Raw genomic sequence first — 19,231 nt, 5'->3', positions numbered from 1 at the left:
GTGTGCCCCTCTCAGTTCGCAGGCTTGGAGGGGGTGATCACCGCTGTGCTGGATGAGTTTCCACACTTCTGGTCCAAGCGCCGGGAGTGGCTTGCGCTCGGCGTGGTCATCACCTGCTTCTTGGGATCTCTGATCACCCTGACTTTCGTGAGTACCACGACCCTCCACCAGGGCAACAGGGTGCTCTAAGAGGAGTTCCTGTCGCAGCTCAGTGGCAACGAATCCGACTAGATGCGCCTTGGATCTGGCGTGGCTGTGGCTGTGGCTGTGGTGTAGGTTACAGACAAGGCTCAGACCTGGCGTGGCTGTGGTGTAGGCTGGCAGCTGTAGCTCCCATTCACCTCCTAGCCTGGGAACTTCCGTATGCTGCAGGTGCAGTCCTAAAAAAGACCAAAAAAAGAAAAAATTAAAATTAAAAAAAAGGGAACTCCCGTCGTGGCTCAGTGGTTAATGAATCCGACTAGGAACCATGAGGTTGTGGGTTCGATGCCTGGCCTTGCTCAGTGGGCTAGGGATCGGGAGTTGCCGTGAGCTGTGATGTAGGTCGCAGACGTGGCTCGGATCCCGTGTTGCTGTGGCTATGGTGTAGGCCGGTGGCTACAGCTCCGATTCGACCCCTAGCCTGGGAACCTCCATATGCCCCTGGTGTGGCCCTAGAAAAGACAAAAAACCAAAACCAAAACAAAACCAAAAAAAGCTTACTGGGGAGAGGGCACGAGAAGAGAATGGTCCTGTGGCAGGAAAAGGCATCTAATGGGATGAAATCTTGCTGCTGAGGCCAGTCCAAGAAGCAGGCTCTGAGATATTGTATTAGATCCAGGGTGAGGATTTTCCGGAATTACCCTAAATTAAGTTCTTTTTGCTCTGTCATAAAGAAGAGGCCATGCCTCAGAGGGCCCTTAACCAGGTTTGTGGTCTTATTTCCAGGGAGGGGCCTATGTGGTGAAGCTGCTGGAGGAGTTTGCCACGGGACCTGCAGTGCTCACCGTTGCCCTGATAGAGGCAGTTGCTGTGTTTTGGTTCTACGGTAAGAGGCTTCCTTCCACCAGCCCACGTAGCCACCAGAATACAGAAGGGCTGATTTCGTCAGAGAAAGGCAGGCCAGTGTCAAAGACGTCACCTCCTGCGTGCCTTCTTCGGAAACAGGTCATCGTTTGCTCCACACTCAGGGCACCAGATTGCTTGCGCTCCCGGAGGACGTTTTCTGCTTCTGAGTGTAAATGTTTACCCCGGGCAGACAGGCTGAAGTGGCTCCATAGAGCGCATCCGCCCTGGTGGCTTAAGATCCCGACTGGCCCTGGGACTTGGATAGACAGCAACGAACAGTGAATGCATTTGCAGAGTGTACCGTTTTCTGCTGTTACACAGAGAGGCCCCCAATTTCACTTTCACAAGCGAGCGCTCCCTCCAGCGCCCCGAGACGGGGTGGAGGAGCTCCTCCTCCAGGGAGGAGACAGGCATGTTCCCGTTTGGATCATCTGCCTCGGTAAAAGCCCCTCTGATCGCCGGGTGGAGGCTGATAAGGGCGAAACCACCACCACAAGGAGTGAGCTGGCACAGGTCCCCGGGCAGGGATCCCAGGAGCTGCTGGGCAAGGATGAGGAGAGCGCAGGAAATGGAAATAAGAAAACCAGGTTCCAAGAGGCCGCTCTTCATCGTTCAAATCAAGATGGGCTTATTTCATTCTGAAAATGTATTTCTTTTCCTAGTTTCTGTGAGAGTAGAATAGTGTGTCGAAGTTCCCACTGTGGCACAGTGGAAATGAGTCCGACTAATATCCATGAGGATGCGGGTTCAATCCTTAGCATCGCTCAGGGGGTCGGGGATCCGGCGTTGCTGTGGCTTGGTGTAGGCTGGCAGCTGCAGCTCCAGTTCAGCCCCTAGCCTGGGAACCTCCATATACCTTAGGTGCGGCCCTAAGAAACACAAAAACAAACAACAACAAAAAACCAATAGCGTGTCATCACCCATCATGTGAAGAAGGAAGGCCCTACATTTTGAGTTACATGTGAGACCAGTTTTGGGGGTTTTTTTTGGAAAGAAGTTCTCTCTGCCTCCTCAGCACTGAGAGCACCAAGTTCAAAGTGTGTGATGCTGCAGCCCTGCCAGGTATTGCCGGGCACTTCGAGGGAAGCACCCGCAGAGCGTCTTCTCTCCCCTGTCTCACTTCCTCCCCAGAGCCCTCACTGCTCACTTCCATGCCAGTTACTTTGTAGAGAACCTTGATCTTGATCTGACCTATGAATGAGCAATACTATGGTGAAGGTTTTCTCTTGAAAGCTTCCAGCATATGGTCAGTCAGTGGACTCATCATTTTTACACAGAGTTCAACTTCCTTTTCTATAGTAACCATAAAATCAGATACATGCTGAAATCCTAGAAAGGCAGTGTGGACAGCAAGCAGGGGCTTTAGGTCCCTCCCTAAGTGTCACAATCCTCCTACTCTATGTAGAAAGAGTCTGCTTGCTATGACATGCATTTTTGTGACAAGTTCCCTGTCTCTTTTTTTTTTTTTTTTTTGGTCATTTTTTTTGTCTTTTTAGGGCCGCACCCGCAGCACATGGAAGTTTCCAGGCTTGAGGTCGAATCAGAGCTGTAGCTGCCGGCCTACGCCACAGCCACAGCAACGCCAGAACCGAGCCGCGTCTGCGACGTACACCACAGCTCATAGCAACACCGGATCCTTAACCCACAGAGTGAGGCCAGGGATCGAACCTGCAACCTCATGGTTCCTAGTTGAATTCATTTCTGCTGTGCTACCACGGGATCCGCGTCCCCCGCACCCCCCCACACCCTTCCCCCCCCCCCCCCCGCCGCCGGTCTTACTTTCAGACAGATTGGTGTCCCTGAGCGCCTCCTTTGGAGAAATTCCAGAGCTGCTGAGTTCTCTGAGAGTCAAGGGATAGGAGGATAGTCTTTTTCTTCTCTCAGTCAATCGTGTTCTCTTTCTGATGATTTTAGGCATCACTCAGTTCTGCAGTGATGTGAAGGAAATGCTTGGCTTCAGCCCTGGATGGTTTTGGAGGATCTGCTGGGTAGCTATCAGCCCTCTGTTTCTCGTGGTGAGTTTTTATTTCCCTTCTTCATCTGTCCCTGGAGAAAGAATCACCTTCAAACACCTAGGGAAAAAAAAAATTGGGGGAGTTCCCTGGTGCCCTAGTGGGTTAGGGACCTGGTGTTGTCACAGCTGTGGCACAGGTTTGATCCCTGGCCCGGGAACTTCTCCATGCCCTGGGTGGGGGCACATTTTTCTTTCATTGAAGTGTAACACATATACAGAAAAGTGTGCAGAACACATCTATGAAATTCTATAAATTGAGCACGCTTTTGTAGCCAAAACCATACCAATAAATAAAGACAAGACCAGCATCTCCGGAGTCCTTCTCGTGTCCCCTGCCAGTCACTGTGCCCCCAGAGTTAACCTTTCTTCTGGCTTCTAACACACAGCGTGGTTTGGGCTTCCGTCACATTATTTCATCCTTGTTCTGCTCCGTGATGATGATACCTGACATGCACTGAGCAGCAACTGCCAGGCCAGACTTTATGCTGAACTAATATCTGTTGAAATTTGAACTCTCAAAACAATTCTATGAAGTAGTTAGAACTGTAGTTCCCCATTTCAGAGCTGGTAAAACTGAGGCTTAGGGTCCAAGTCACATGACAAGAACTGTTGAAGGCCTGAGAAGGATTTACTATGCTGCTTATGAAAGACTGGACTGGAGCCCTAATTTTTTTTTTTTTTTTGCCACGACCACAGCATGCAAAAGTTCCCTGGGCCAGGGGTCAAACCCAAGCCACAGCAGTCACCTGAACCACAGGGGTGACAGTGCCAGAACCTTAACCTGCTAGGCCACTGGGGAATTCCTGGATCCTGATAATTTTGTGTACATCTTCTCGAAGACCAAAGCACCCCTCCACCCCACCCTGTTCTCCAGTGTAGACGGGGGTCGAAAGTAGAATCCATTCACTGTCAGATGAATGAGAAAGTTTAGTGCTGACTCCATCCTTGCTGCATGGGCCCCGGCTTCCCTCCTGGTACTCGCTCGAAGGAGATGTTTGCCCAAAGACGGATGAGAGCCCCGCTAACATCCTGAGTGTGCTCCGAGGTAGCCCGGGGTAAAGTGACTCCATGCACCTCTGCAGGGATTACGCTCAGTTCTTTCATTTCTCTGTAACTGACTTGCAGGGGGAGGTGCGGGGAGTGCTTTTTGATCCTTTTGAGGCAGAGACTGTGCCTTCAATCCAGCTCCAGCTTTTTGAATATCTGGGCCATCCATTTCGCCTTAGGACATATGTGCAGCTGTGCCTTCCCTCTCTTTGAAAACGGCCCTTTCTGTGTTCTGTTTTGACTTTCTCGGGCAGCCCTGTATTTTCTGTGATTTTTGTACTTGCACATTTCCCTGTTAACCTGTAAGATGGACAGTGTGTTCATTCTTGCCTCTGTCATGCTGCAAGTGTCTCTCTCTACCCAGAATCCTTCCTCGACTTCCATTTCCCGGGACCCCAATGTTTCCAAACACGAAGCCAAGCTTCACCCCAGGCAGTAGATGCTCTCAGGGCCTGGTGTGTGCTGCGGACTCCAATGTTCCTCTAGATCTGGCCTGGTAGTTTCTTATTACCTTGTCAGCTCACTGTTGCTTTTATGTAAATTAAAAACATACTGTAGGAGTTCCCATCATGGCACAGCGGAAACAAATCCGGCTAGGAACCATGAGGTTGCGGGTTTGATCCCTGGCCTCCCTCACTGAGTTCGGGATCTGGCGTTGCTGTGAGCTGTGGTGTAGGTCGTGGACGCGGCTCGGATCTGGCTTTACTGTGGCACTGGCATAGGCTGGCAGCTGTAGCTCTGATTCGACGCCTAGCCTGGGAACCTCCATATGCTGTGGGTGCAGCCCTAAAAAGACAAAAAAAAAGTATACACACACACACACACACACACACAGTAGGAGTTGCCATTGTAATGCAGTGGAAAAGAATCTGACTAGTAACCATGAAGATGCAGGTTCAATCCCTGGCCTCGCTCAGTGGGTTAAGGATCTGGCCCCCAGCTGTAGCTCTGATTTGACCCCTAGCCTGGGAACTTCCACATGCAAGCAGGTGTGGCCCTAAAAAACAAACAAACAAACAAAAACAAACAGAAAAACAAAACAAAAAAATACAGTATTTTTAAATCCAGAAAAAAAAATTTTTTTTTTGGCTGCACCCAAAACATTCGGAAGTTCCAGGCCAAGAATCGAACCCCGTGCCACAGCAGTGACCCAAGCTGCTGCAGTGACAACATCAGATCCTTAACCTGCTGTGTCACAAGGGAACTCCCTAAACTCAGAAATTTTAGTTGCTTTTCAGTGAGAGGGTTGGACTGGATCCCAAGTCTGCCATTACTAGAAGCAGAAGTCTTGACATAAATGGGTTATTAATTTATATTGTTACCAGTGCTTCTCAATAATCTACTTAAATCCTTTCATTTGTTTTTCAAAGGAAGGAGAGACATTGGATTCTTTCCCTGAGGGAAGAAGCCATATTTGTTTACTTAAATCTTGCTCACGTAGTGCAGGAATGACGTTAGGACTGAGACTCAGGCAAGTGAGGCATTCACCCTGGACATAAAATTTCCAGGCCTGCCAAAAAACTCAGCAGTCAAACTAAATATTCCTTTAATGCACTATATATATTTTTTTAATGCAATATTTTAAAAAAATCAAAACTGATGCAAAAAAAAAAAAAAATCCCTGGGAGTTCCCATTGTGGCTCAGCAGAAACGAACCCAACTAGTATCCATGAAGATCCAGGTTGGCTCTCTGGCCTTGGTCAGTGGGTTAAGGATCTGGCATTGCCGCTGTGGTGTAGGTCACAGACCCGGCTGAGATCTGGTGTTGCTGTCGTGTATGTGGCAGCTGCATCTTCAATTCGACCCCTAGCCTGGGAACTTCTATATGCCAGGGTGAGGCCCTAAAAAGCAATATGTATATAATCCCTGATGAACATTTTAAATAAAAACAACAACAGGATCAGAGCAAATAACTTACATATCTTGCCTCATTCACCTTACCCTAGTCTGGTCCCATCAGAGCTTGTCTTTTTAAAGTATTGCACTAAAATAGTATTACCATAATTTGCCTTTTAGGGCCTCGCCCTCAGCATATGGAGGTTCCCAGGCTAGGGGTTGAATCGGAGCTGCAGCTGCCCACCTACACCACAGCCACAGCAGCGCTGGATCTGAGCCATGTCTGTGACCTACACCACAGCTCAAGGCAATGCTGGATCCCTAGTGAAGTGAAGCCAGGGATTGAACCCTCATCCTCATGGATGCTGGTCGGGTTTGTTACCACTGAGCCTCAGTGCGACCTGCCTCAAGTATTCTCTCTTGACTGCTGGAATTTTGGGGCGCTCTTAAATGTCCCACCCGAGGCGAGTGCCTCATGTGCCTTACTCGAGTCCTGGCCCCAGGCTTGTTTGGTCTTTTCATTTCTGCGAATATCTGGTTGTCTGGAAAACTGAGGGAACTCTTGGTGTACAGTCAGTGAGTTTCTGTGCCCTGCGACACCCAGGTACAGATCCGGGTTCAGGCACATGACTCATGGTTCCTCGGCGTTCACCACAGTCACTTCCTCTAAAGGCAAGTGCTCTAGGGCCCGATTAGGAGGAGGCGAATCTGTCTTCCACGTCTGGGTTTACTTAACAGATCGCTTGCTCTGGGCTTTTAAAGGCTGCTTTAGGTGAACAAAGAGAAGCTTACAAAATACATTCTTTTTCAGAGTTCCTGCTGTGGTACAGTGGGTTAGGAATCCAACTGCAGCAGCTTGGGGTGCTGTGGAGGTTCAGGTTTGATCCCTGGCCCAGCCCATCATGGTGGTGTAAGGGATCTGGCATTGCCGTAGGTCACAGCTGAGGCTTAGATTTAATCCCTGGCTCAGGAACCTCCATATGCCTTGCGTGTAGCCATAAAAATTTTTTTTTTAATTATTTTTCACTAAAGCCATGTTACAAAAAAAGAAAATATCAGAGTTCCTGTAGTGGCGCAGCAGAAACAAATCCGACTAAGAATCATGAGGTTGTGGGTTCAATCCCTGGCCTCGCTCAGTGGGTTAAGGATCCGGCGTTGCCGTGAGCTGTGGTGTAGGTCACAGATGTGGCTCAGATCCTGCGTTGCTGTGGCTCTGGTGTAGGCCGGCGGCTACAGCTCCGATTGGACCCCTAGCCTGGGAACCTCCATATGCCGCAGGCGTGGCCCTAAAAAGAAAAAGAAAAACAAAAAACACAAAAAAGAAAATATCATCTGTGAGCAAGAAGAGGCAGGGGTGTGCAAGGGGGTGTCTGGGGCAGTACTTAGCGGCCACAGTGAGAGCTCAAGGCCTCCCTGAACCCCAGTGGGTTTCACACACCTGACATTAAGATGAGATGAGAGAGGACTGAGATGGCTCCTACCAGCCCCCACCTTTCCTTGTTCCAAAGTCATTTTCCTTAGTAGCCAGTCTGGGGCTGAAGAGAGAGTCTGTCCTGAGAAAGGTTTGTGATGCTGGGCTTCTGTTTTGAAAGCTTCCTCCTGGACTCAGGGTAACACTGTTCAGAAGATGAATGTATGTTTAACAGTTGCCCATTTTATTACCTGAAGACAAAGAAAAAAAAGATATAAATAGATGTTTAACCACGCAAATAATTTACATTACTGTCTTCTTTATGACTATGAAATAATAAAATAAAATCAAATCAAGAGCAATAACGATTTCGGCACAGCGGTTACTAGGCAAAAACTGCTATTTACGCTCTCTCTGGAAACCAAACTGAAATAAGAAAACCCATAAACCTAGTGTTGGGAGCACACCATGGAATTTTTCTTGGTCGAAATCTTCACTGAATTTTCAAGGATAAAGGGTATGAAGCTGCTTTTTCCTTTCATTATTCCCTTCATTATGAGGGCCCGGGACAGGCAGGTCATCCATTGCCGAGATGCCTTGTGGCAGAGCCATCCTTGCTGAAACCCCAGTTCTGAGCCTGGGGTCAAAGCCAGGAAAGGAAAGACCAGGAAGGCGCACCCAGGAGCCTGCAAGCGCTCCAGGTCCTGAGAACCTGATAACGTCTCCTGGACCGAGGAGCCTTGGGTCTTCCCAAAATAATCACAGCAGGGAAATGCAGGAGAGAAACAGCAAGCTCTGGGAGTGGCTGGGCCTTGGAGAGGTGGCCCAGCTTATTCTCCTGCCGTCCGACAGGTCAGGGCCTGACCCACTCCTGATGCACGCCAGTCTCTTCTCTGCCGCGACGCGGTGCTGTGACGCCCCTGCATAACCTTCTGAGGCCTTGGCATCCCCACCCCAGGGGCCGAGGCGAGGGGTGGGGAGGAAATTCAAGATGAGCCCCTGGGTGTTTCATTGTTTGCAGTTGAGGCACAGAAATGAATGGCTTCTTCCTGTGAGTGTTCAATCTAGGATATATCACAGTTTAGCAGTTTCCTGCAAGTATCTTAGCTTTAGCATTCAGTGTTTGTGATCTTAGGACTGTCTCTATCTGTGTGGAGGTCATGATTTTTTTTTAAATGTTTCTTGGCATTTCTGTTTTAGTTCATCATCTGCAGTTTTTTGATGAGTCCGCCACAGCTATGGCTTTTCCAATATAATTATCCTCAGTGGAGTATCATCCTGGGCTACTGCATAGGAACCTCATCTTTCATTTGCATCCCCACGTACATAACTTACCGGCTGATCATCACTCCGGGGACACTTAAGGAGGTATGTGCTAGTTCGTGTGTGTGTGTGTGCGCGCGCGCGCACGCGTGCATGTGTGATCATTCCGATTGCTAATTGTTTTTGGGGAAAAGGGTTCTCTTCTTAAGTTCTATTCAAAGTAGGTAAGTCTACTGCCAGAAGTCACCAGGGGGCTCTCAGCCTTCTACAATTATGTACCTATACCATTGTGTAGCCTCTAATAGCTGCCAGTGTCATCTTAAGGCCTCCCTCATATGCCTCAAGGACAAGTCAAAAGAGCGAGGTGGCGGTTTGCGTCACCCACAGCACAGCGTGGCGTGTGCACAGCATTCTAAACATAGCGGATAACCACGTTGTGTCCTGCTTGCCATCGGCCATGAACATCAAATCAGTGGAGCAGTAACGCAAATTTGATTTCAGTGGATTTAAGGTAAATCCACTTGATTTAAGTGGAGATTATGGGGGAAAATGTCTGTGGTCATTTTCCTAACAGCAGTGTGACAAGGGCTTCTTTGAAAACCATCACTAAATAAGGAGGTTGCAGCAATATCATAGGTTTAGCCCAAGTCACTAGAGTAAAAAAAAAAAAAAAGTTGCCATGATAAGCAAGGTACATTTCAGTAAATGAATAATGTGCCATAAAAATTTCAATTGTAGGACCTTAAATTTTATATGAGATTGTATACATTTTAAAGCATCTTCATGTAGATTATCTAATTTTGTTTTTAATACTTTGTGAGAAGGATGGGCAGGTGTCATTAGCAGACAAAGATTCTGAGTCTGGGAATGACTGTGCTCACACCATCTCCTTATTTCAGTGCCTTGGCCATGGACACACAGTAGAAGGAGGCTCAGAAGCCAGGTCTTCTGGTTTTTGGTCCAATGCTCTCTCTCTCTCTTTTTTTTTTTTTTTTTTTTTTTGCCTTTTTAGGGCTGCACTCGTGGCATATGGAAGTTCTCAGGCTAGGGGAAGAATCAGAGCTGCAGCTGCTGGCCTACACCACAGTCACAGCAACACCAGATCCAAGCCGCATCTGTGACCTACACCACAGCTCGTGGCAATGCTGGATCCTTAACCCAGCGAGGCCAGGGGTTGAACTCACATCCTCATGGATACTAGTTGGGTTCATTACTGCTGAGGCACAACGGGAACTCCTCTCACTTTTAGGGGCAGTTTCTCTTTTATGTCCTCAGGGTATTAATAACTTGCTAGTGTGGAAATTGGCACTAGAGGTTAGGGAGAAATGAGTTGCTGCTTTTTATCCTGAGCTGCCAGAGTTAGTAGTTCAGGCCACCAGGGTCCCAGCAGTTAGACCTCACATTACCAGGACTGAAAATGCTTGGGCTGTCACTTGTTTGGTTGTGTTACCTGCCATAGGAAGAAGCTTACTGTGGCAGCAGAGCCTGAAGAAGTGGCCCCTTAGGAGTCTGTGGGTGCTTTCATGGGAGACAAGCTCAAAGGTGCAGAGAGCCATGTGGAGAAAGCTAGAAGGGGCCGTGCTCTACAATGGCCTGAGAGCAGAGGGGGCTGGTCTGTGGGGTCTTAGAAGCAAAACACAAATGTATATCAAATATATCATCATACTCACCATCCTAAATTATTTCACAAGAAATATGAAGCAAGAGAACATGAGGCAATTAAACATCATCTCTTTTCTGAGAACTGAAAACAGAAAAACTGAATTCTAGGTAAACAGAACTCTGAAGGACTTGCTAATTTCCTACACCCCACATAGTCCTATCACAACTTCATTCCTCCCAAAGGGCCCTGGGCTCTGGTGTTGACTGGAAAACAAGCTCAGACCAGTGGCACTGTGTTTACTCCTTCAGGTTGCCCTTCATGGCATTTATGATGCTCTACTGGCCCCATTGACTCAAACCCAGAGGCCAAGGTCGGGAGTGGGAACACCAGTTACGTTAATGAATTTCAGTCTTCTTCAGACACAGACCATATCTCATGGTTACTTTTCTTTCTTTCTTTTTTTTTTTTTTTTTTTTTTTTTTGCTTTTTAGGGCTGCACCCACAGCATATGGAGATTCCCAGGCTAGGGGTCGAATCAGAGCTGTAGTTGCTGGCCTACGCCAGAGCCACAGCAACGCCATATCCGAGCTGCATCTGCAACCTACACCACAACTCACAGCAATGCCAGATCCTTAACCCACTGAGTGAGGCCATGGCACTGAGTTTCCATGGTGCCATGACAGGAACTCCCAGACTAGATCTCAAATCCTGGTCATCTTTCTTGCAAATGCCCCATGCTGGCCACCAGGAAATGCCACTCAAAAGTGTGTAATTAATAGAGTTCAGATCCATCAGTAGTAGAGGTGAGGCTGTTTGCAGAGCCGTCTTTGCCATAGGCCACCAGACGGAAAACTGGGGGATAACAGGAAGCATCAAGATACAGCCTTCAAGGGGGCCTGGGAGAGAAGAGACCTAGTCAGCTAAGCAAGCAAGTCACTTACCTTCTCTGGGCCTTACTGTCTTCATTTTTGAAGTGTGCTCATTGAACTGGACTAACACTTCCAAAGTGCGTTGTAAGGAGCAGTAGTTCCACGGGCTGTCAGGTCTTACTGTTGAGGGAAGAGGTTATGTAGTCACATAATTTTGGAGAATGTTGGATTAAGGCATGTTGTATAGGTCTCTTCACTACAGGACTTCTCAAAAGCCTTAATATGCCCCTGTGCATGCTTAATTTCTGAGAGGAATAAAGCATGCCTTGTTTTTGCCAAGCACCCCAAGGAACTGTGATTTTTTGTGAATACCAGACTCGATGGTCTGTAACATTTTATCTGTGAAAGAGGGAAAATGCATATGGAATCCTGGATTGTTTTTTAAAAAAAGAAAAAAACTAAGAGAAAAGTAAATTTAACTCTTCTGAGCCCAAGCCATATATAACATTGGAGTTTGTGGCGTGAGCCTCCACTCGCTCACCTGTAATTTGGAGGCTGTCACATGCATCTGCAACCTGAAGTCTCGAGACTGGAGTCATCAACTGGGTTATTACGTCATTGTCACAGAAGCTCCTAGTCACCTGCACACAAAATCTGGGCAAAGTAAGACATTCTACTTCCCGGCGTTGTTCGCTGTGAGTCTTGCCTCCACCCTAGATCCGAATGCTCTTCTCTCTGCCCAGCATAGCTGTGCTGAAGACTCGTCAGTTCCCAGTTAACAGGACCTGATACTCTTTAATCAGTTATGGGGAACAGATTTATCTTTGCCATAGGGGAAGGGTGGTTTGTGAAATTTTGCTTTCTGTGACTTGACATGTCCTGGTGGCTGATAAGCACTGCAGCAGCTCCTTTTTCTTTTTCTTTTTTTTTTTCCTTTTGGTCATTTTTGGCTGCCCTGTGGCACATGGAGCTCCTGAGCCAGGGATCAGAGCCACAGTCATGACCTAAGTTGTAGCTGTGTCAATGCTGGATCCCTAACCCACTGTGCCAGGCCAGGGATTGAATCCTCATCCCAGTGGCTCCCAAGATGCCACCACCACCAGTCCAGTTTTGCCACAGTGGGAGCTGCAGCAGCTCCCCTCTCCTCTTCTTCTTCTTTTTTTTTTTTTTTTGTCTTTTTAGGGCTGCACCTGCAACATATGGAGGTTCACAGGCTAGGGGTCGAATCAGAACTACAGCTGCTGACCACAACCACAGCCACAGCCATGCCAGATCTGAGCCTTGTCTGCAACCTACACCACAGCTCACAGCAATGCTGGATCCTTAACCCACTGAGCAAGGCTGGGGATCAAACCTGTGTCCTTACGGATACTAGCCAGATTCATTTCTACTGAGCCTCAACGGGAACTCCAGCAGCTCATTTTGAAAATGGGTTTCTCGTGTGAGATTTTAGTACTTGACTATTAAGGTCACTAGGAACACAAGTATAATTTTATGAATTTCATTAACTATGAGAATGGGAACTCTGAATTCTGAAGACCCTACTCCTTAAAGAAGGAACAGACTCCCAGAACCAGAAAATAAAGATTGAAGGGGACCGCATACTTTTCAATCCAAAATAAAAAGGACAAGTAGCAGAGCTTTACCTAAAGTCAATAAATCAAACTATGCTTTCAGATCCTGTTTTGCCTTTCTCACCATACATAGAGAATTTGACCACCAAAGATTTTACTAAGCAACTTAATAAAGATTTCTTTCTAAGCCTCTGCAGTGCTCTCTGCATCCCTGAGCTGCTTCATGTCACTCTGATGCTGAGTTTTACAAGGCAGGCTGTATATTTCATACTCAAGCCCAGGCATATTTCAGATCTGTCCCAAAGCTTCTATGTACCTCGGCTGTTTCTAAAATAAAAATCCTCCTCTCTTTTCCTGTAATGAGTACTATGTCAACATGAATTGCTTTAGGAATTATGATTGACGTGGCCACATCTTTTAAAATTTAATCATGTAATAAGTTGCATCCTTATATGATCTAACCAGTGCTCCTTTATAGGTGGATTCTTTCAACTGGTAACCTCCTGGCTGTTAGAATGGCTGAGGGCCCTGGGCACTCTGCCTGTCACGTGTCTGCAGGGCACAGGGAGCCTCGCTGAGGTGGGGGAGCCAGAACCCAGCGCTCACTCTGCTCCCCATTGCCCTGTGTGGCCACATGAAACCTCCTCTGTCCAGAGAAAAGATTGCCCTTCGCCAGGCCATCAAAGGCATGTTATAGACCAGCAGAGGGTCTGTTGAAGGGCTATCATTTTCACCTCTTAATGTTGTAATGATTTTCTTAATTAGTTTACATATATTACATTGTTCCTGAATATGCTATTTTAACCCACATTTGAGAACAAATAAATTGGGAATTCCTTTCTTAACGGAATCTCAGTAAGATGAATCCAATTTACTATTAAATGCCATTAAAATACGGTTTAGCATTTGTTTTATTAATGGTGACCCCTTTTTTCAACACTGTTCAATTATGATAATACCTATCACAGCCTATGTTCTTCCTAACAGCGTATCGTTAAAGGAATCACTCCAGAAACACCGACGGAAATTCCCTGTGGGGACATCCGCTTGAATGCTGTGTAAAACATGACGGAGAGAAAAGTGGCTTCCTAACACCCTCTCGCTCCAATTCTGACAAGTCACACGTCGCCTTCTCCCTCCAAGTGAACGCATGTCTGGCTAAGCCTACTGATGGAAGGGCCTTCTTCCCAGAGACACCGTCCCCCAAAGACTATGGTGCCCAGACGCTTACGGCCTCCAGCCATTTCTTTCTGTGAAGTCTCCCGGGCCCGTTCCCGTGTTAGACTCTGGCACAGAGGAAGTGGCCTCTTTGGGATGCGCGAGGGTGGGTGTATGGCGGCGATGAAACCCACCATATCATCAGTTAGGATTAGGTTTAGGGTCAAGTCTGTGACCCGTCTCTCTTGTATCATTTCTTACTATGAACATTGGTGTCTGCCATCTGTTTGCTAAAGGTTTCACTGTTCATGAATGCATAAACCATGCGGGAGAAAACAGGGATGCTAGCCATATATTTTCTGAGTAGCATAGAATTCTATAGCTGAAATCTACTAGAACCCCGTAACCCGTGTGCCACTGTGGAGTCAGGCGAGGAAGCTGTAAGAAGCTAAGCTGAACAATAACGTGTCTATGTGAGCATGCGTGTCTGTGTGTACTGTTGTTCCAGTGTCCCCTTATCTCTATTCTAATGCGTTGGGCTCATTACAAACGATATGAATTTCCTCCAGGTTTTCTTACATTAACACATTCCACCTACGGAAATTTGTATGTATGCTGTTATTTGAAGGGTGTGTTTACTGCATCGTGCTCTGTCTCCCCCTCCTTTTCCAGTGACTCTACTTGAGCCCACACACCTTCCTTTATGGGCCAGCCTTTCATCAGTGCACTCCACTGCCCTCTTCCTGTTTCTCTCGGCCAAACATTCAGGACAACGTTCCACAGGCAAATCTGGCCTATTTCATTAGTCACTGTGGCTTGGCTGTGAAGGGCTTTGGAGATGAAGATTGACAGGTGCATCGTCAGTGTTCAGCTGGTTATCCGGGTTAAGCTCTGTCTGTGGCAAAGGACTGACCATTAAGGTTACTTTGCTTTGTGAAGAAAAGATAAATCCAGTTTTCACAGGGTTTGTGGATCTGGTGCCCTGACTGAAACCAAAGTCATCAAGTAATTGGAGAGTCTGAGTTAGCTTGACTGGACTTCTCCCAATCCCTTGAGCCTTCCTTGTTGGCTACCAGGCTCACTTGTGAGCCCTCCAGTTTTCAAGATGGAGTCTAAATAAGACCGAATGGAAAAGGGGCAGTTAAGTGAATGACCTTTTATACTACATAAAGCCCTTAATACAGATCAAATACATTTGATCTTGAGAGGCGTGGCGGTCTCAGATGCATAGGTGGAGAAGCACATTTTACCTTGTAGTGTGAGGTTTCCTTACCAAAATCGTAAATGGAATAAAGCCTACTCGATGAGAAAAGGACTCAGTCATCTAGCCCTGTATCACATCAGTCCTCTATATAAACCTAATTTAATCCTAACAGCCTTATAGAAAGGAGATCTCTATAGCAGAGGACTAGCTTTATCCAGGTATAATCTTCCTCCCTTGGCTTCCTTTCCCCAACAATATTCCCCAGTCATCTTCCTGTAGTCCCCCGGTATCCTATTTCTGACTCTTTGCTTTTCCCAGCAGGCTATTTTCCTTTTAGATGTTAGCTGCTGAGAAGTTTCCCAAAATATTAGAGGAAAAGAAGAGGGAGATTTAAAAATGACTCTTCCTGACCTACCTTCATTGTTGTCACTCTTTCATTCCTTCTTGCCACCTTATGTCCATTCTCTTTGCTTGCTAATCTGCCGAAAGGAGAGAGGCAACATATTTGGTAGTAAAGAGCTTTGCACATTTTAAGAACTTGCTTTATAAAGATAATCAGATACGGATTCTCCCCATCCCACACACTTATGCATTTTTCCAAAGATGTCATTTTTTAAAAGGCACTTTTTCAAACAATTAGTTTTGCCAAGCCAGGTGTTATATAGGTGTTGCAAAAAGTTTTCAAATGTCACTAGACTTTAAAAAAAATCCGAAATCTCTATTCTGCAAACTTGACTCCCCTATTTAGCAATACTACTATGGATTCTTGGTTTTTTTTTTAAGGGAAGCTTAATAGTTGGTAGATGGACTTTAATCTTTTAAAGACCTTTTACATCTAATGTAGCATTTACATAAAAGTAAAAAATAAAAATGAATTGTAAAGTTATTTAGTGAAGTTCCCTTTTTCCTGTGATTTTATTAGTAAGGAATACTCAAGAAATAGGAGAAGACAACTTCCTAGAGATTCACTGCCCGCCAAAACTGAATCAAGAAGCAACAGATCAGGATTTCCCGTCGTGGCGCAGTGGTTAACGAATCCGACTAGGAACCATGAGGTTGCGGGTTCGGTCCCTGCCCTTGCTCAGTGGGTTAACGATCTGGCGTTGCCGTGAGCTGTGTGTAGGTCGCAGATGCGGCTCGGATCCCGCGTTGCTGTGGCTCTGGCGTAGGCTGGTGGCTACAGCTCCGATTCAATCCCTAGCCTGGGAACCTCCATATGCCGCGGGAGCGGCCCAAGAAATAGCAAAAAGACAAAAAAAAAAAAAAAAAAAAAAAAAGAAGCAACAGATCAACTGAATAGACTGATCACTAGAAGTGAAACTGAATATGTAATAAAAATACTCCCTAGAACAAAAGTCCAGGACCGGATGGCTTCACAGGCGAATTTTACCAGAAGAAGAACTTACACCCCTCCTCCTTAAACTTTTCCAAAAGGTTGAAGAAGGAACACTCCCAAAAACATTCTATGAAACCATCACCCTAATATCAAAAGCAAAGATACTACCAAAAAAAGAAAATTATAGGCCAATATCTTCCCAACAAAATTTTAGCCAACTGAATCCAACAACATATAAAAAATATCACACACCACGACCAAGTGGGATTCAACCTTAGTTCACAAGGATGGTTCAACATACACAAATCAATGTCTTACACCACAATCACCAAAGAAAAGTCAAAAACTACATGATCATCTCCATAGATGCAGAAAAAGCCTTTCACAAAGGCCAACATCCATTCATGATCAAAACTTTTACCAAAGTGGGTATAGAGGGAACATACCTTAACATAATAAAAGCCATTTATGACAAACCCACAGCAAATATAATATTCAATGGAGAAAAAGCTGAAGGCTTTCCCACTAAAATCTGGAACAAGGATGCCCACTCTCACCACTGTTATTCAATGTAGTTTTGGAAGTCCTAGCCACAGCAATTGGATAAACAAAAGAAATAAAAGGTATCCAAACTGGAAGAGATGAGTTAACATTGTCACTGTATGCAGATGATATGATACTGTATACAGAAAGTCCTAAGGACTCCACACCAAAACTACTCCAACTGATCAATGAATTCAGCAAAGTCCCAGGATACAAGATTAACATTCAGAAATTGGTTGCATTTCTGTACAATAACAATGAAATATTAGGAATACAAGAATACAATTCCTTTTAAAATTGTACCCCCCAAAATTAAATACCTAGGAATAAACCTGACCAAGGAGGTGAAACACTTACATGCTGAGAACTAAATACCATTAATCAAGGAAATTAAAGGGGATTCAAAGAAATGGAAAGAAATTCCATGCTCCTGGGTTGGAAGAATTAATATCATAAAAATGGCCATCCTACCCAAAGAAATCTACAGATTCAATGCAATCCCTCTCAAATTACCCATGACATTTTTCACAGAGCTAAATCAAACAATCCAAAAATTAACATGGAACCATAAAAGACCCAGAATTGCCAAAGCAATCCCTAGGAACAAGAACCAAGCAGGAGACACAATTCTCCCAGAATTCAGGGAATATTACAAGCCGCAGTGATCAAGACAGTGTGGTATTGGTACCAAAACAGACATAAAGACCAATGGAACAAAACAGAGAACCCAGAAATAAACCCAGACACTGACAGTCAATCTTTGATAAAGGATGCAAGAATATAAAATGGGAAAAAGACAAGTCTTTTCAGCAATTGGTGCTAGGAAAACTGGACAGCCACATGTAAATCAATGAAACTGGAACACACCCTCACACCATGCACAAAAATAAACTCAAAATGGCTTATAGATTTAAACATAAGATAAGACACCATCAAACTCCTAGAGAGAACATAGGCAAAACATTCTCTGACATCAACAGTACAAACGTTTCCTTAGGTCAGACTCCCAAGGCAACAGAAATAAAGGCAAAAATAAAACAATGGGACCTAATGGAACCAATAATCTTTTGTGCAGCAAAGGAAACCATTAAAAAAAAAAAGACAACCTACGGAATGGGAGAAAATAGTTTCAAATGATGCTACTGACAAGGGCTTAATCTCTAAAATATACAAACAACTTATAAAACTCCACTGCAAAAAACAAAAAAAACAACAACAAAAAAAACCAACAACCCAATTGAAAAATGGGCAAAAAATCTGAATAGACATTTCTCCAAAGAGGATATATAGATGGTCAACAAGCATGTGAAAAAATGCTCAATATCCCTAGTAATTTGAGAAATGCAAATCAAAACTACAATGAGGTACCACCTTACACCACTCAGAATGGCCATCATTAACAAGTCCACAAATAACAAATGCTGGACAAGGTGTGGGGAAAAAGGAATGCTCTTACACTGTTGGAAGGAATGTAAATTGGTAAAACCACTATGGAAACAGTATGGAGATACCTCAGAAAACTAAATATAGAACTACCATATCACTGGCAATCCCACTCTTGGGCAAAGTTTTCCACACAAAACTTTGCTTGAAAAAGGTACGTGCACCCATGTGTTCACTGCAGCACTATTCACAATAGTCAAGATGTGGAAACAATCTAAATGTCCATCAACAGATGAATGAATTAAGAAGATCTGGTATATATACGCAATGGAATACTACTTGGCCATAAAAAAGAACAAAATAATGCCATTTGGAGCAACATGGATAGAACTAAAGACTCTCATACTAAGTGAAGTTTAAGTCAGAAAGAGAAAACAAATACCATATGATACCACTGGCATCTAATATTTGGCACAAATGAACCTTTCCACAGAAAAGAAAATTATGGACATGGAGAACATACTTGTGGTTGCCAAGAAGGAGGGGGAGGGAGTGGGATGTAAACTATTGCCTTTGGAATGGATAAGCAATGAGATTCTGCTGTACAGCGCTGGAAACTATATCTAGTTACTTATGATGGAGCATGAAAACATGAGAAAAAAGAATGTATACATGTATATGTGACTGCGTCACCTTGCTGTACAGTAGAAATTGACAGAACACTCTAAACCAACTGTAATGGGGGGAAAAAATTGGAGTTCCTGTCGTGGTGCAGTGGTTAACGAATCTGACTAGGAACCATGAGGTTTCGGGTTCGGTCCCTGGCCTCACTCAGTGGGTTAAGAATCTGGCATTGCCGTGAGCTGTGGTGTAGGTTGCAGACGTGGCTCGGATCTGGCATTGCTGTGGCTCTGGCGTAGGCCAGCGGCTACAGCTCCGATTA

General features: G+C 45.4%; 1 protein-coding gene and 1 long non-coding RNA gene across 5 annotated transcripts in view; one reads left to right on the top strand and one right to left on the bottom strand.

The window, feature by feature from the left end:
• The window catches only part of SLC6A4 (solute carrier family 6 member 4), a 42,383-nt gene extending 26,471 nt beyond the window's left edge, over positions 1-15,912 (top strand). For all 3 annotated transcript variants that reach the window (XM_021067521.1, XM_021067522.1, XM_021067520.1), the window contains 5 exons: positions 16-147; positions 928-1,027; positions 2,962-3,062; positions 8,556-8,723; positions 13,652-15,912. In XM_021067521.1, the coding sequence (XP_020923180.1) occupies positions 16-147; positions 928-1,027; positions 2,962-3,062; positions 8,556-8,723; positions 13,652-13,726 (576 nt within the window). In that variant the 3' untranslated portion in view covers positions 13,727-15,912. The remainder of the gene's footprint in view (positions 1-15; positions 148-927; positions 1,028-2,961; positions 3,063-8,555; positions 8,724-13,651) is intronic.
• On the bottom strand, positions 2,961-15,527 carry LOC106505485. Of its 2 annotated transcripts, none has more exons than XR_002337289.1 (5): positions 15,442-15,527; positions 11,632-11,731; positions 11,163-11,270; positions 7,383-7,606; positions 2,961-3,093 (listed from the first exon to the last, which is right to left on the bottom strand). It is a non-coding gene; the product is annotated as an uncharacterized LOC106505485 (long non-coding RNA). The 2 variants fall into 2 exon arrangements; XR_001299951.2 differs by having other exon boundaries at positions 2,987-3,119.

The sequence above is a fragment of the Sus scrofa genome, chromosome 12 (genome assembly GCF_000003025.6).
Source record: "Sus scrofa isolate TJ Tabasco breed Duroc chromosome 12, Sscrofa11.1, whole genome shotgun sequence".
Classification (NCBI taxonomy): domain Eukaryota; kingdom Metazoa; phylum Chordata; class Mammalia; order Artiodactyla; family Suidae; genus Sus; species Sus scrofa.
Note: the sequence above shows the minus strand (reverse complement) of the source record. Positions and strands in the feature narration are given on the sequence as shown.